Source organism: Wolffia australiana, chromosome 20 (genome assembly GCF_029677425.1).
Source record: "Wolffia australiana isolate 7733 chromosome 20, ASM2967742v1".
Classification (NCBI taxonomy): domain Eukaryota; kingdom Viridiplantae; phylum Streptophyta; class Magnoliopsida; order Alismatales; family Araceae; genus Wolffia; species Wolffia australiana.
The window spans coordinates 5,630,298-5,644,838 of NC_135854.1; the positions used below are offsets into that span (position 1 = coordinate 5,630,298).

General features: G+C 35.6%; 1 protein-coding gene and 1 non-coding gene across 2 annotated transcripts; one reads left to right on the forward strand and one right to left on the reverse strand.

Moving 5' to 3' along the window:
• Positions 1-15: 15 nt before the first annotated feature.
• Positions 16-7,112, forward strand: ELM1 (fission ELM1-like protein (DUF1022)). Its single transcript, XM_078591334.1, has 10 exons — positions 16-237; positions 2,051-2,289; positions 3,832-3,928; positions 4,026-4,175; positions 4,275-4,401; positions 5,194-5,306; positions 5,404-5,467; positions 5,983-6,076; positions 6,621-6,729; positions 6,827-7,112. The coding sequence occupies exons 1-10, from the start codon at positions 55-57 to the stop codon at positions 6,926-6,928; spliced, it is 1,278 nt and encodes a 425-aa protein (XP_078447460.1). The 5' UTR covers positions 16-54; the 3' UTR covers positions 6,929-7,112.
• Positions 7,113-10,933: 3,821 nt separating this feature from the next.
• LOC144716364 (U5 spliceosomal RNA) lies at positions 10,934-11,048 on the reverse strand. The gene has a single exon (XR_013584887.1). It is a non-coding gene; the product is annotated as a U5 spliceosomal RNA (small nuclear RNA).
• Between the last annotated feature and the right edge of the window lie 3,493 nt (positions 11,049-14,541).

Sequence of the window (14,541 nt, forward strand, 5' to 3'; positions counted from 1 at the left end):
AAATTTCAATTTTTGCAAATTGGGTTGATCAGTGCGATCGATTGTCGAAGTCTGATGAGGAGCATCAGACTTCCGGAGCCGCCCAGCGCATCGCTGGGCACCCCGGAAATCTTCGAAGGCGGAGCTTTCAGCGTCGTCAGGCGCGCAATTATAATCGGAAATGGCTTCCCCGGCGCCGAGAACCAGTGCGTCGGATTGGTCCGCGCTCTGGGCCTCGCCGATCGCCAAACCTTATATGTGAGCCCTCCCTCAATCTCCGATCATCTGCCCGGCAACTGGGTTTTGGATGTTTTGAAGTTTTGTTTACTTTTTGGCACAAAAAATTGTTGCGATGGCCCGGCTGGAGAAGTTTTTTTTTTTAATTTTCTCGTGTTTTTCTCTGATTATAATGCGGAGAAAAGATAATTTTGAAGTTGTGATGACCCGGCAAGGTTATTTTGTTTCCTCGTTGGATTCGTTTCTCTGGCGGATTATTTTTGTGTATTTTTCTCGTGTTTTTCGAATATTTTGGGTTATAGTGCGGAGAGAATGCATAGTACGATCTCCGTGAAATTCTTCGCAGTTCTCCGCTGTTGGGTTTTTTTTTGAAGTTGTTTTTATGAATTTTGAACTTGTAATGGCCGGCAGGGCAATTATGTTTCCTCGTTGGATTTGTTTCTTTTGACTTTCGATTAATTTGGTTTACAATGCGAAGAGAAGATACGCTCTCCGTGTAATTCCCCGCAATTCTCCGTTTTTGAGGTTGTTTTTCTTAATTTTGAAGTTGGGATGATCCGACAGGATAAAAAGTTGTTTTTATTAGTTTTTGAAGTTGTTTATTGTCAACTATGTTGATGTTATTGTACACCAATCTGATCGTGCGATAGAATTATTTGTTCATTCAAAATGAAAGTTCGTAATTCAGAATATGCGGATAGGTATTGGCTCTTTTTTCCCAATGTCTCGCAGTAATGGGGTTTTTCTTTTGAAGTTGCTTTTGATTTTGAAGTAGAAGGATAAGCCAAATAATTCCGTTTCTTCATTGAATTGGTTTTATGGAGAACTTTTTTGTCTTTTACGTGTGTTTCGATTAAGTTTGGCGGCCTTTCATCGAGCCTTGGATTTAATGCGGAGAAAAGGCACGATGTAAATATAGTTCCTGCTACATTTATTTCCATTAATGGACAACATAATTCTAAGTAAGGCTTTAAAAATACATAATTTTATAACAAATATACTTGTTGGTTGTGTCACTTCCTGTTTAAGGCGGCACTGAAAAATTAGAAACTTCTTATCGTCGAATTCATATAAATGTCTCTGGCAGTTGTCCAATGGGAAAGGAATAAAGAATGGCAGGCAGATCGGATTCCTACTGATTGATTATTTCATGATTTAAGAGTTTCTCGTAGTCCATTTGGTGTATTTGTTGGAGATAAGGGCTTGTAAGTAATTTACCTTTCAGATCACTACTCTAAAGTAAGATTAAGGATCCTATTCGCAAAACTAATTTCTGCTTTCTAAGAAAAACCGTGGCCAAAATCAAATTTGAGTTTGGTTCCAACAACTCTGAATCTGGATTCCTAAAGAAAAATTACATTAAGGCCCGTATTTCTGACAACATGAAGAAATGTGATCATCCGCTATCATCCTATCATCCATAGGTTAAGCGGGGCATGAAATATCTGCTTCGATGCACAGGTCATCTGTTTACATTCTTCATTTTCAATTTGTTTTTCCTGGGTTATGTAATGTATCTATGCAATATATTTTGGTTTATGGAGCATTCGGGTAAGTCTTCATCCGGAATTCTATTGGAAGGGTGGAGAGATATTTAGAGAGAGAAAGATAAAAGAAATAATAGGCCTGTAGCCTCTCTGGGAGGACCTCCCAGCAGAATCTAATACATCTTCTTCCCTGCTCTCTCTGGGAAATATTGTAAATTCCCCTGACAGGAGTTAAGGATCGCAACATTTCACTAGGATTATGTTATCTGGTCGTTTTTTCACTTGATCGGTCTGCTTCTTCTCTTTTTATGATCGCTTTTCTAAACTTTTGATGATATCTGTTGCAGCGGGTCACGAGGCCAAGAGGACCGATCAATTATTGGTTCCGTTGGCTTCCTGTGTCACTCCACAAGAAACTAGACTATGCCATCAAAAGGCTATTTGGAGAATCACGGCTCTTCATGTTACTCCAGAGAAAGAAAGTGTTGCCCTTGCCACTCCAAAATGGTAGAGTGAGCGGCCTGTCCTCAGTTTTAGAGGCTGACTCAAGAATGATTGCTAAAATGGCTCAGGAGACTTTCGATAAGTATGTTGACCACGTTGTCTTTTGTCTCTTTTTTCTAAATTTTTAGTAGCATTGTAATTATCAAACTAAGTTGGTTTTTAGTTAGTATATTTTGTCATGGATCTGTGTAACAAAGAGAGAGATTTCAGATGACTAAAATGAAGATTACACCTCGATTTCCTTTTCTCTAGACTGATAGAGACCTTGAGGAAGGGGTTCTTTAGGCAGAGAGAGAAGCAGATGATCGATAATGATTAGAGGGAGTGAGAAGATATAGAAAGAAACAGTAGTACACTGGTCGTTACAGGCCTGGTCGGCCCCTGTACCTCTGATAAAACCCAAGGGGTTCTGTGGTACTACACTTGTCATCAATTTGAAATGATCAATAGAGGTAGAGTGATCTGGAGAGGAAGAACTAGATCGATCTCATAGGGAGAGGGAGATAGATAAGTGTGGGGCTGACTGCAGATCCAGTGAAGGCAAAGACGTTCACTTAGCGAAAGGGAATCGTTGAAATAAAAACGAGGGAGAGGCTTAGACGCGAGAGATTGAGGTGCTTCGAGGAAATCCGACTTCAAAATATTCTCTTCCCGCCAAAAGGAGGACCTTACCATATTTACAAGGAACTCCTGCAAAATCCCCCCAAAAATGCCCCAAATATCAACCTCATAGTGAGAATCTCCCTTGCTGAATTGTCTCTTCCTCAGTGTCCACTGCTATTTTCCTTGCATGCTTCCTCAGTGGAGGGTTTGCAGAACTACCCCAAAAGTAAAAGACCAAAATGCCCCTAAACTAGGCAAAAAATGATAGAAACATCCTAACAGTGGTTTGGAATCGTATCATAGACCTCGTTCTTTTTTTTTCTTGGTCGTTTCATTTTTTTGTTGCCTACCTTTTAGAGGTAAGATTCAACAGTTGGTAAGCGCTTGAATCTAACATAGTATCAGAGCCAGGTTGCAGGTTCAAATCCCAGAAGCAACACACTGTGTGCTTGGGCCATAAATAGACCAGCGGCAGGTTTTGTGGGGGAATGTTGAAGAACAATATCCTGCTTAAAGGCAAAAAGTAGTGCCCTTGCTGTCAGCTATAGCTTTTAACACAGTTGTTAAGTGCTTGAATCTAACAAAATCTGATAGGCAAAACTGCTTGGGGCTCACTTTTGTATCCTCTATGCCTCCTTCCATTGTGTTTCATGTTCAGTGTTTGCTCAATAAGAGCTTGTTGGCCATTAGGTATCGGGTGTCTGTATGGCATCAAATAGGTGAATGTAGGAGAGCAGGTACAGAGTTGTGTAGAGATCCTCCCTTGGGCTTGAAGGGGCCGTCATGCATTTGTCTGGAATTTCACGTTCAGGTTCCAGATTTTTTTCATTCTCCCTCATTTAAGTTCGGTGTTTCCAGATAGATATCCAGTCAGGGATCTTACCAGTGGCATCCTTTTCTTGAACTATTTTTGTGATTTATGATGTTTAGTTTGATTTATTTATTTTCTTTTGGCTTAATGTGATATGATTAATAGTGTTGCTTAAATATGATTCTTCAAGGTTTCTATGCAAATTTTCAGGGAAGGCCCACTACTGGTGGTTTCTTCAGGCTGGGATACAATATCTGTGGCCAGTTCAATTCGACGTTTAGCTCCCCAAAGTGTTTTCGTGGTCCAGGTAGTTAGTCAACTAGAGTTGACTAGAGTCAACATCATTATTATGTTGATTTATTCCATCAAGAAAATAAAGATCGGGTAACTTTTGTGTTTCTTAGATACAACACCCAAGAACACACCTAGATCGGTTTGATATGGTTGTCACTCCTCAACATGACTATTATCCACTGACTCCAAGTGGTCAACGAGAGATCCCCAGATTTATACGTCGTTGGATAACTCCACGAGAACCTCCTGGGAGTAATGTGGTATGGCATCCTGCGACTATTTTTAATTATTACTTACAACATTAAAAAATGTCTATTTGTTGCGGCGATTCCCTTTTTTTAACCTTTTTGCAATATCAGGTTCTCACAGTAGGGGCATTGCATAAAGTTGACTCTTCCGAACTCAGAAGAGCTGCTCTTGCATGGCATAATGAGCTCGCTCCCCTCCCAAAGCCTCTGCTGGTTATCAACATCGGCGGCCCAACAAGTAATTTTTTAGATCGTTTTTCCTCATTTGTGCCCAATGTCTCTGAATGACTCATTAACTGGCATCATAAATTCTAAATAGGGTTTTGCATCAATGATGACCTATGACGAGTGAAATTTCACGATGAAGATGACAAATCATCATTCCCATCGTTCCAGGATTCCAAGAGCTGTCACCATCATCATCACCTTCATCCATTGATAGAAGATGAACTATTTTTGCCATCATCATCAGGTTTCCAAGAGACATCATCATCATTGTTCCCATCATCCGTTGGTCGAAGGCAGATCCTCTTTGTCATCTTCATGTAGTTTCCAAGAAACATTATCCTCATCATTATTTGATTTCCAAGAGTCATCATCATCATCATCCTCACTGTCATCATCATGTGTCAACGACGAATCATCTTTTCTACCGTCATAGTCATCTTGTTTCTTAGAGCTGTCATCATCCATCTCATCATCGTCATTATCCATTGTCCGAGAACCATAATTGTCATTGTCATCATAACATCATCCCATGGTCGATGATGAATCATCTTCATCACCATCATCAGGGTTCTAACAGACACCATCGTTATATCGATGATAATGACAATGATGGAACTTCAAGTATCCGGAGTTTACAGTTTTAAAAAATGTACAAATAACATTTGCAGTTTCATGGAATTTCCCCCATTTGGGTTAATATCTATGCAAGTATTGGGAGATAATTTTTCTTGGATCGAAGTAGAGCAGTAAGAAGTTGTTAGTGAAAAAGGGGACTCTTATGTCATTTTGATGATAATATCAGGTCACTGTAGATATGGCACTGATCTGGCCAAGCAGCTGACGGATGCGCTTCTCAAGGTGCTGCCCAGCTGCGGCAGCGTCAGAGTTTCTTTTTCGAGGAGAACGCCAGAAAAGGTTAGAGTTATTTTCTAGTTTCATTGGACACAGAGCCGTATGCTAACTGTTCATCACAAAGTTGATGACATTTATGGATTCTTTTGGGTTCTTACAGGTTTCAAGTATCATATTGACGCAATTTTCTGGTAATCCAAAGGTCTATATTTGGGACGGGGAAGGTATCTCTCTCTTTTTCTCTTCTTACCTCTCTCCTTCTCTTGCTGTATCTTTCAGTTTATCTCTCTTTCCCATCACTCTTTCTGTATCTCGCTCTCCTGTCTGTCCTCTCTCTCTCTCTCTCTCTCTCTCTCTCTCTCTCTCTCTCTCTCTCTCTCTCTCTCTCTCTCTCTCTCTCCCTCTATCCATTCTCTCATGCCTCTCTCCCCTCACTCTCACTATCTTTCTATTTCTCTCACTCCTTTAACCGTATCTCTCTCTCTTTCCTATCTTTCTTTGTGCCTCTTTTTATCTCTCGTCTCTTTCCTCCTTTCTCCCTCCCCAACTCTCTCTCTATATACACGCATAGTACCCTCTATCTCTCCTCTCTGTAGTGAAACGGAGAAAATAAGTAGCCCCAATGGTTACTTCTTTTTCTTCATTTTTTTTTTTACTTAATTCTAAATTTTGTCCTTTTATACCCTTTTTCGGATAATCTTTCTGGTGATTATTGTCTCATCATGGTTCCATATTGCAGAACCCAACCCCCACATGGGCCACCTCGCCTGGGCTGATGCCTTTGTCATCACCGCCGACTCCATCAGCATGTTGAGCGAGGCTTGCAGCACTGGGTAGGTCATCATCATGATCTTTGTCGCATGCATGCATTGTCATCGTAGATTTTTTCTCTATGGTCATCAAAGTAATGGTTTGTCATTATCAGAGTGATCATGTTCTCTATAACTTCTGTTTTTTATTGTTATGTTACACCATCATCGTCTCCTTAGGCATGTTAAAGATCATCATGATCTTCTCCACATGCATAGCATGGTCATCCAAAAATTGTTTTTCTGAGGTCATCATCCTGGTGGCCTCCATAATCTCAGACATCTTGATCACTTTAAATAAAGATTTTCATTGTCGTATTATTGCATCACCATCGGCATCTTTAACTTGCAATCATCATCATCATCATCATCATCATCATTATCTTCGTCAAATACATGGTCATCCTAAAATTGCTTTCTTTGGTCATTGTACTTAGGCAACCATTATCACAGTGATCATGATCTCTCTTGATGATTTTCATCATTAACTTACATACACCAACATCATTCGTAAGAACCCTGATTTCCAGCATCCTTAATCAGATCAAATCACATGAAATCCTTGCAGGAAACCTGTATACGTGGCAGGAGCAGAGCGCTGCACGTGGAAATTTTCTGCCTTCCACAAGACCCTACGCGACAGAGGCATGGTCAGGCCCTTCACTGGGGAGGAAGATGTAAGTGAAAATTCCCCTTAGTTTTAATTATTATTATTATTTTTTGTTTGTTGACGACAACTGACATCGACATGGCGGGCTGATATTGGTCAATTAGATGTCTGAAAGTTGGTGCTACCCGCCCTTAAATGATGCGGGAGACGCCGCCGACCGCATCCGTAACGCTCTGGCAGAGCGAGGATGGAGTGTGCGAAGGTAAAGTCAAAGTCAAAGTCAAAGTAAAGAATGGGGAATTAATTTTTAGAAGAATAAAAATAAAATGGTTTTGACAGGTGGGATGGGGAATAGTAGCAAATGTGTACAGAATGAATCTGATTCGTCCATATTTTTGTTTCTTACCCTTTTCGGCATAACATGATTCTTTATTATATTAATTTGGATCATGAGATTGACCAAGCCTTAATATATTTTTATCACCTTAACATATTATTTTGGATAATAGATAAACACGTGGAGGCCACATGTGCCGTATAAGTTGCATGTGCCTATTCACTTGACCATTCAATTATTTTCTGAGAGAAGAATATCATATGATAAACATTTTATTAGAGAAACTAGTAGACATAAATCCCACTTCAAAGTTGAACAAGTCCATTTAAGTTTTTTTTACTAGTATAGGATTTGATGTCTATAATTGTTTTATTTTTTTCCAATCAGGAGATATTGTTGTTTTTCTTCATTATCTACTCATAGAACTGGGAATTCCCCATAGGTTGGTATTGGCATCATATTCTATTACTCTCAGATGAAATTTAAAACTCTAGTATCTTTAGACTTTATCATATCAAAACTTAGTTTCTGAGAAATACCCCATCAAATGACCAGAATAAAAGATTACTCCTTGACATTATCAGAAACATCAATTACCCCAAACAACTAACTTCCATGAACAGGCTAGCTACTTTTAAAAATAAATAAATAAACTAAAATTCTGTAACAGATTATTGACATAAAATACAAAGAAGCAGAGAAAGATAAGTATTTCTCCACTTTATGAACTTTCCTGAAGAAATTGAAATCTGAACATTTCCTGGAGTAAAAGAAAATTGGTATATTGCATGCACTTCAGGGAGAGTTCACGTATGTTCATTAATCTTCTTATAAATAATTTTTAGCCTAATAGTCAGACAAATTATAATTTCCTCTCGTCAAATATTTCAACATTAGAATTATCTTAGGCCAAAGTCAAACTTTATACCTCACAAAAATAATCGTATGCCGCAGTGTGATAAGCTCAGAGAGAGAGAGAAAAAATTACTCTGAACTTACCACGCGGCTACGGAAAAAATATATTATTATTTTTAGATTAGGGAAATGATTAAATACGATCATCTCATCAAGTTTTTAACACAAGCGGTATGGGAGTAAGAATTGCCTGGGCAAGTCTCTTCCCCGTTCGTTCTCCTTAGCGTACCAAGAAAAGCAAAAATATTGTAGAATATTATTCAGGGTTTAAAGATGTAAGAAATGTGGAGGCCACACAAGTTTAAAATATGTCAAATACGAATATTTTCTTCAAATTTTGACGAAAAGATGTCTTAATAAGGATGACCATTAAGCAACGCTATAGAGAAATCTAGAGAGAGAGATAGGTATGCCGGAGATGATAGAGAGAGAGATAAGAGTTGAAGGATTTAATCAGAAGATAGAAAGAAAAAAAGAACATAATCATTTAAATCATACTTTGGCCTGCAGAAGAAGTGTAGTTTAAAAAAATGAAATGAGGTTAATTTATCTCAAAACCAAAGTAGTTATTCACATGTTTACAATTGTGGGAAGTTTGATAAAAGGAGCAGAAAGACAGAAACACACATCCATCATTTCATAAGGTAAAAATCTATTAAATGGAAATATGTAAAAACTAAGAGTCCAAAGCTATGATCAAAGCAAGAAAAGTCCTTATTGTTAATGATTATGGCATAATTTGATGAATTTCCAACACATTTCGAATATAATGTTTTAATCTCGTATCTTTAACTAGGAGACATTCCAGAAGTAAGATATCTTGAATTGTATCTTCTTGCTATCTTAAATGTTGGATTTGTACTTCAAAACAGAAAAATTGACCCTTTATATATTTGTTTTCATTTTACAAACAACTACTTTCAGTTGACATATTTAGACTTCTTTTGGAAAATATACACTGGGCTTCTGCGGAATCGTTATAAAACTGAAAAAAGATATTTTTACATTGCAAATATCACTTGATATCATATCAGATGTGAATAAGATTTTCATGAAATTCCTGAAAAATACCGAACCAATTTACGTCTTGCCATACAAATAGAACCATGATACTTGATGTCAGTCTTACGTGTGAACTTAAAAACATGATTTATCAAATATCAAAAGGCACTGTACGAATTCCAATACATGAATCAAATTAGTGCTTACATAAATGATTTATATATTTCAATTTATATATTATCCAACATCCAAAAACAAGTGGAACATAAATTGTACCCTCAAAGGGCCTATTTGTTTTATTTGTGCATGCATTTGGAAATTGAAGAAAAATAAAAACTATTAATTTCCAAAAAATCAGGCCTCCAACCTAAGAGAAGGAAAAGAAAAAAAACAACCTCAATCTCACAGAAACCCATAGGAACATGGCATGCCCACAATTATTAAATGTTTTCATTTTAATTAAAAGAGTCAGCAAAATTAAAATCAAACATTTCGTCCACTTGATGAGCTTTCCTCAAGAAATTTAAATATGCTAAACTGAAAAGAAAAAATGAGCAGAAGCTCAACCTGACTCCCAGGAGAACAAAATATCCTAATTTTCTAAAATCATAAGCTAATCCAATTCCAAGGAAACTTGATCAAAAACTTGCTGAAATAATCAAAACATTGGTAGAATGGATTATTTATTAAAATTGAACAAAAATACCAAAGTATTTCTTTCGTATTAAATACTGAGAGGATCTTATGCGTTAAAAAAGATAGTCATCATTATATGATGGATAATTTATTAAAACCGAACAAAACTACAAAAGTATTTCTGTCGTATTAAATACTGAGAGGTTCTTATGGGATGAAAAAGATAGAAATCATTATATGATGGATTATTTATTAAAATCGAATAAAACTACAAAAGTATTTCTGTCGTATTAAATACTGAGGTTCTTATGGGATGAAAAAGATAGACATCATTATATGATGGATAATTTATTAAAATCGAAGAAAACTACAAAAGTATTTCTGTCTTATTAAATGCTGAGAGGTTCTTATGGGATGAAAAAGATAGACGTCATTGTAGGATGGATTATTTATTAAAATCGAACAAAAATACCAAAGTATTTCTTTCGTATTTAATACGGAGAGGATCTTATCCGTTGAAAAAGATAGTCATCATTATATGATGGATAATTTATTAAAATCGAACAAAACTACAAAAGTATTTCTGTCGTATTAAATACTGAGAGGATCTTAGGGATCACAAAGATAAACATCAATATATGATGGATTATTTATTAAAACCGAACAAAAATACGAAAGTATTTCTTTCGTATTAAATACTGAGAGGTCCTTGTGGGAGGATAGACATCAATATATGATGGATTATTTATAAAAATCGAACAAAAATACAAAAGTATTAACGCAATTATCATTAGTGTAGCGAACTGATTCAATAAGATCGTCTCAACATGTATTTAACGCAAGCAATAAGAAGAAAGATTCGCCCGGCACGATTATCTAATTTACGCACTGATCTTCTTAATCTTAGGATGAAAAAGATAGACATCAGTACATGATGGATTATTTATTAAAATCGAAAAAAATATAAAAGTATATACGAAATTATCATTAGTTTGGGGAAATGATTCAATAGGATCCTATCAAGTATTAACACAAGCAATAAAAACAAAGATTCGTCCGGCAAGATTATCTAATTAATTCATAAATCTTGTTATTCTTGGGACGAAAAAGATAAATAATCGAACAAAAAAAGGAAAGCATTTCTTTCGTATTAAATACTGAGAGGATCGTATAGGATGAAGAGATATGCATCAGTATATGATGAATAAGTTATTATAATCGAACAAAAATACGAAATGTTTACTAAATATTAAACCTTGTGAGAAGAAAATGACATAAGTTTCTGACGGTTTATCTATTTTTACCTATAAAAAACGAAACTGTTTCTTTCGAATTAAAGTGTAAGGAAAAGTGTTTATTTTTTCGATTTGACGGGGTTCAAAGTTGTTATTTTGGAGACCCTACAAAAATAAGCGTATGCCGCTTTGTGTGGCGCGCACACGGTATTCTTTAGTAAAAGGCGAAAGAATAGTTCGCTCTGTGCTCACCACGCGGCAGCGTGATCTATTAGTGACATGACACATGGTTTATATAAGATCTTCTCGTCACACTTTAAAAACTGTCGATGTGGGATTAAAGAATTGCCCGGTTGCGTCGCCCCCTTTCCGCTGGGGAAGCAATAAAAGCGGGAAATAGTAAAGAGTAATTGTGGGCATTAAATTATACAAAAAAACACAAAATGCGACAAAATTATAAAACAATGCAAAGGCTGGGCCGTAAGAAACGTGGGGGGCATGCTAAAAAAATTGTTTTCTAAATTAAAAATTCATGATGAAGATTTTCTTGGAGATTCATGCATCTAAGCATGGATGCGCCTTAATTAATTCAGGACAGAGGAAAAATATATAGAAATTGGCATGTGAGAGATGAGAGAGAGATGTGTTCAAATGATAAGATAGATGGGTAAGTTAGGAAGAAGCATTGGCCAGCCAGAAGTCTCAGCAAGGTTTATGAGAACATAATCGTTTGAGTAATACTTCTAGTTAAAAAGTATTTGTATGTTACAGTCATGACTTGAGGTCACATTAAACTGAAGCCAAAGAGTTCTTCATGCGTTAATTTTGAGAAAAAAGATGACTAAAATAGAAACAATCACAAATCACTGCAAAAAACTATGAGTTTATGTCTTTAATAAATGGAAATGTGAGAAGGTAGGAACTCAAAACCATGATCAAAACAAGAAAATTCCCTAAGTTCATGGCTGTGGCATCATCTTCTTGATGTCTGGATATTTATAATTTAATGCTTGAATTTTTATTTCTGTCTTATAGAAATTGTAGATGCAAGACTTGTTGACTTTGTATATGCTCATGATGTTAAATTTGGATTTTTTTTAATGAAGGTAATTGGTCCCTTTCTATTGTCTCCCTTGACAATCAATCACTTGTGATTCACATCTCCAGAATAATTTTTCAAAATTTGAGGGGCTGCTAGGACATCACCCAAAAACTATAAAATCCAAATTTTTACATGTCAATTTTGGTGAGCATTGATGTCTATTGATAACAAGCACCCATAAGATACCAAATGTTGTAAAACGATAATATTCTTATCATGCCTGGCTCAACCACTTGTTTTTTATCTGGCACATTAATTGGCACAATCGTCTTTAACCTTAGCATTAGAGGGCTAACTTGGCAATGCCCCCATAGAAAACGAGCATAATATTTCTTTATTTTATCAACTTCAGCTTTTTCTATTTTATACAAGATATGGGCATCTATAATAACCAACAAATTTGTCCCGAATTATCTACCGAATAAAAACTATAGACATGCTTTGTATTAATATAGCAATCTAATGCATTATATTCAAACACGTTTCCGAATAGATTTTATCTTTTCATATCCCCTTGGATTCATGTAAATATGTAAGTTTGATATTATGAGTTTTCTGTCAGGCAAACAACTGTGGTTGTCAACATGAGCATATGAGAGCCAAAAATCACACGGTATAATTTATCACCTCATATCATTATGCATTAAGATTTTAATTTAATGTTAGAACAAGTTATTTCTCATTTACAGGAGGCCACTTTTTCCTACAAAATTTTACAAACAAATTGGGATTCGGATGACTTACAAGTTAAACAAGTTAAGATGTATAAGCCAAGTGCCTATCTTTTTTATGCATGAATATAACTTTACCCTAAATAATGAGGTTTGATATTGGAAGATAGAAGTTAGATTAGTATGTAAACAGGTTTGAGTTAATGTCTAATCTTATCTTAGGTAACTTCTTCTTTCCTTATCTATCTCTCAACACCCTATCAATATTTTAGCCTGCTAAATACATAGCCATTTGAACAAGCGACCAAGTCACATCCTAGCATGTGACCAAGTCCTACACATCTTAGATGTTCATGTCCTTCTGTTTTCTAGCAACCAAGGCTGTCCATATGTGCTTCTATTCCAAGGGCTTCTTCACTTTAAGATTCTCTTGAGCCTTTTCACTGAAATCCCAAAATTCAGATAACTCTCACCATCTGTGGCTTACAATACTTTTCTAAGTTTATATCTTAATCTCAATCTTAATATATTCTCTCCATATCAGCATACAATTTTTTTCCCGTTCAGTTACTATGGTATGTCCATAATGAACTTAGTTTCTCACATCTTTAGCGTGTATTCAATCAGATTCAAATAATCTCCGATGAGGTCAGACATGGTTTTATTATCTAAAATACACAACTAAACAAAAATCGTCTTCTTTCCACCATAAGTCTAAGTAAGCCTAAAATAAAGCTGCTGCTTATTGTCGATGACTTAAAAATATTTTAAGTAAATTTATTTTAATATTAGTTTAAAGAAAAATAGAAGTTGATGAAATATGGAGATATGATAAGCTTGGTATATCTTTTTTTTACCCCTCTCCTCGTAATGTTATCTTGATATCACTCAGGAACCAAGAAACAGTATAAACGAATCAATTCACCACCAAAAAGGTTAAGTTATTTAGTTGCTTTGAAAATTTATGAAAATCAAAGTTAACATTATTTGACCTTGCAAAAAAAGCTTATTCTGGTCCCTATAGATTCGTAACCAGATTACTGATAAAAAAAATCTTATTTTTAATTCATAATTTTTTTTTAATGGTGTTGTGAACATTCATCTTTTCAGTTTAGTCACCAGTGAGCTTTCATCAAGAGAAAGGAAAATCAGACGTGAGAGAGGAAATTCCTATATTTTATGCTCATGCATATGTTTCTTTCTGTGAATTGAAGAGTGTAATCAACATCCAAATGGCCAAGGTTCAACTGCTTTAGGGCGTCCAATCAGTATTTGAGTTCAATCTAGATTGACTCGTCATTGAACCCATTGTTTATTTTTCATTTAAATTTATATTAACCCTTTGCACCTGTCAAGAAAAATTGCGAGTCTTTTTCATGCCCTTATTCCTCTTTTGGGCATGCGTGACAAAATTCCAAACTAGGTGATACCATCCGTGATATTTTCTTTTAATTAAAAAATGTAAATATATTTGTTGTAAACAGACTGTAATTAGGTAAATCAGCTCAATAATGCCTACAAGTTAACATTAAAATTCTATAAATCTAAAAATACCAGGTACTAACTTAACATTGTTTCCTTTTTAACTCTCAATTTCCTTTTTAACTCTATAAAATAACTAAATAATTTCCTCATTAGATATCAATTGAAACATATGAAATGTGACCAAGCAGTAAGGAACATCAATTCAGATTAATCTAAAAGTTGCATAGGAAAAAGTCATCTTTATAGGAACTTTGCATAATCTAAAGGAACATTACATAAGATTACATAATGTCGGATTTCATGTTTTTCAATCCCGATGTCATAATTTTACCACTATGACCATATTTTCAAAACTCAACTTTACGAGCATGAAGATACTAGGAAAATTTTAATGCATTTAAAAGAGCATTTTAATTCTTAACCTGCCCGAAGATGATCTGGACATGTAACCATGGTTGACCAAGGATTGAACTATCTCATACTGTGTTGACCCATC

Bases quoted from the DNA above. Each gene is read 5' to 3' on its own strand.
- ELM1 (XM_078591334.1), top strand. From the start codon at position 55: ATGAGGAGCATCAGACTTCCGGAGCCGCCCAGCGCATCGCTGGGCACC. The intron at 238-2,050 runs GTGAGCCCTCCC...TATCTGTTGCAG, and splicing joins CCGATCGCCAAACCTTATAT to CGGGTCACGAGGCCAAGAGG. The intron at 6,077-6,620 runs GTAGGTCATCAT...AAATCCTTGCAG, and splicing joins AGCGAGGCTTGCAGCACTGG to GAAACCTGTATACGTGGCAG.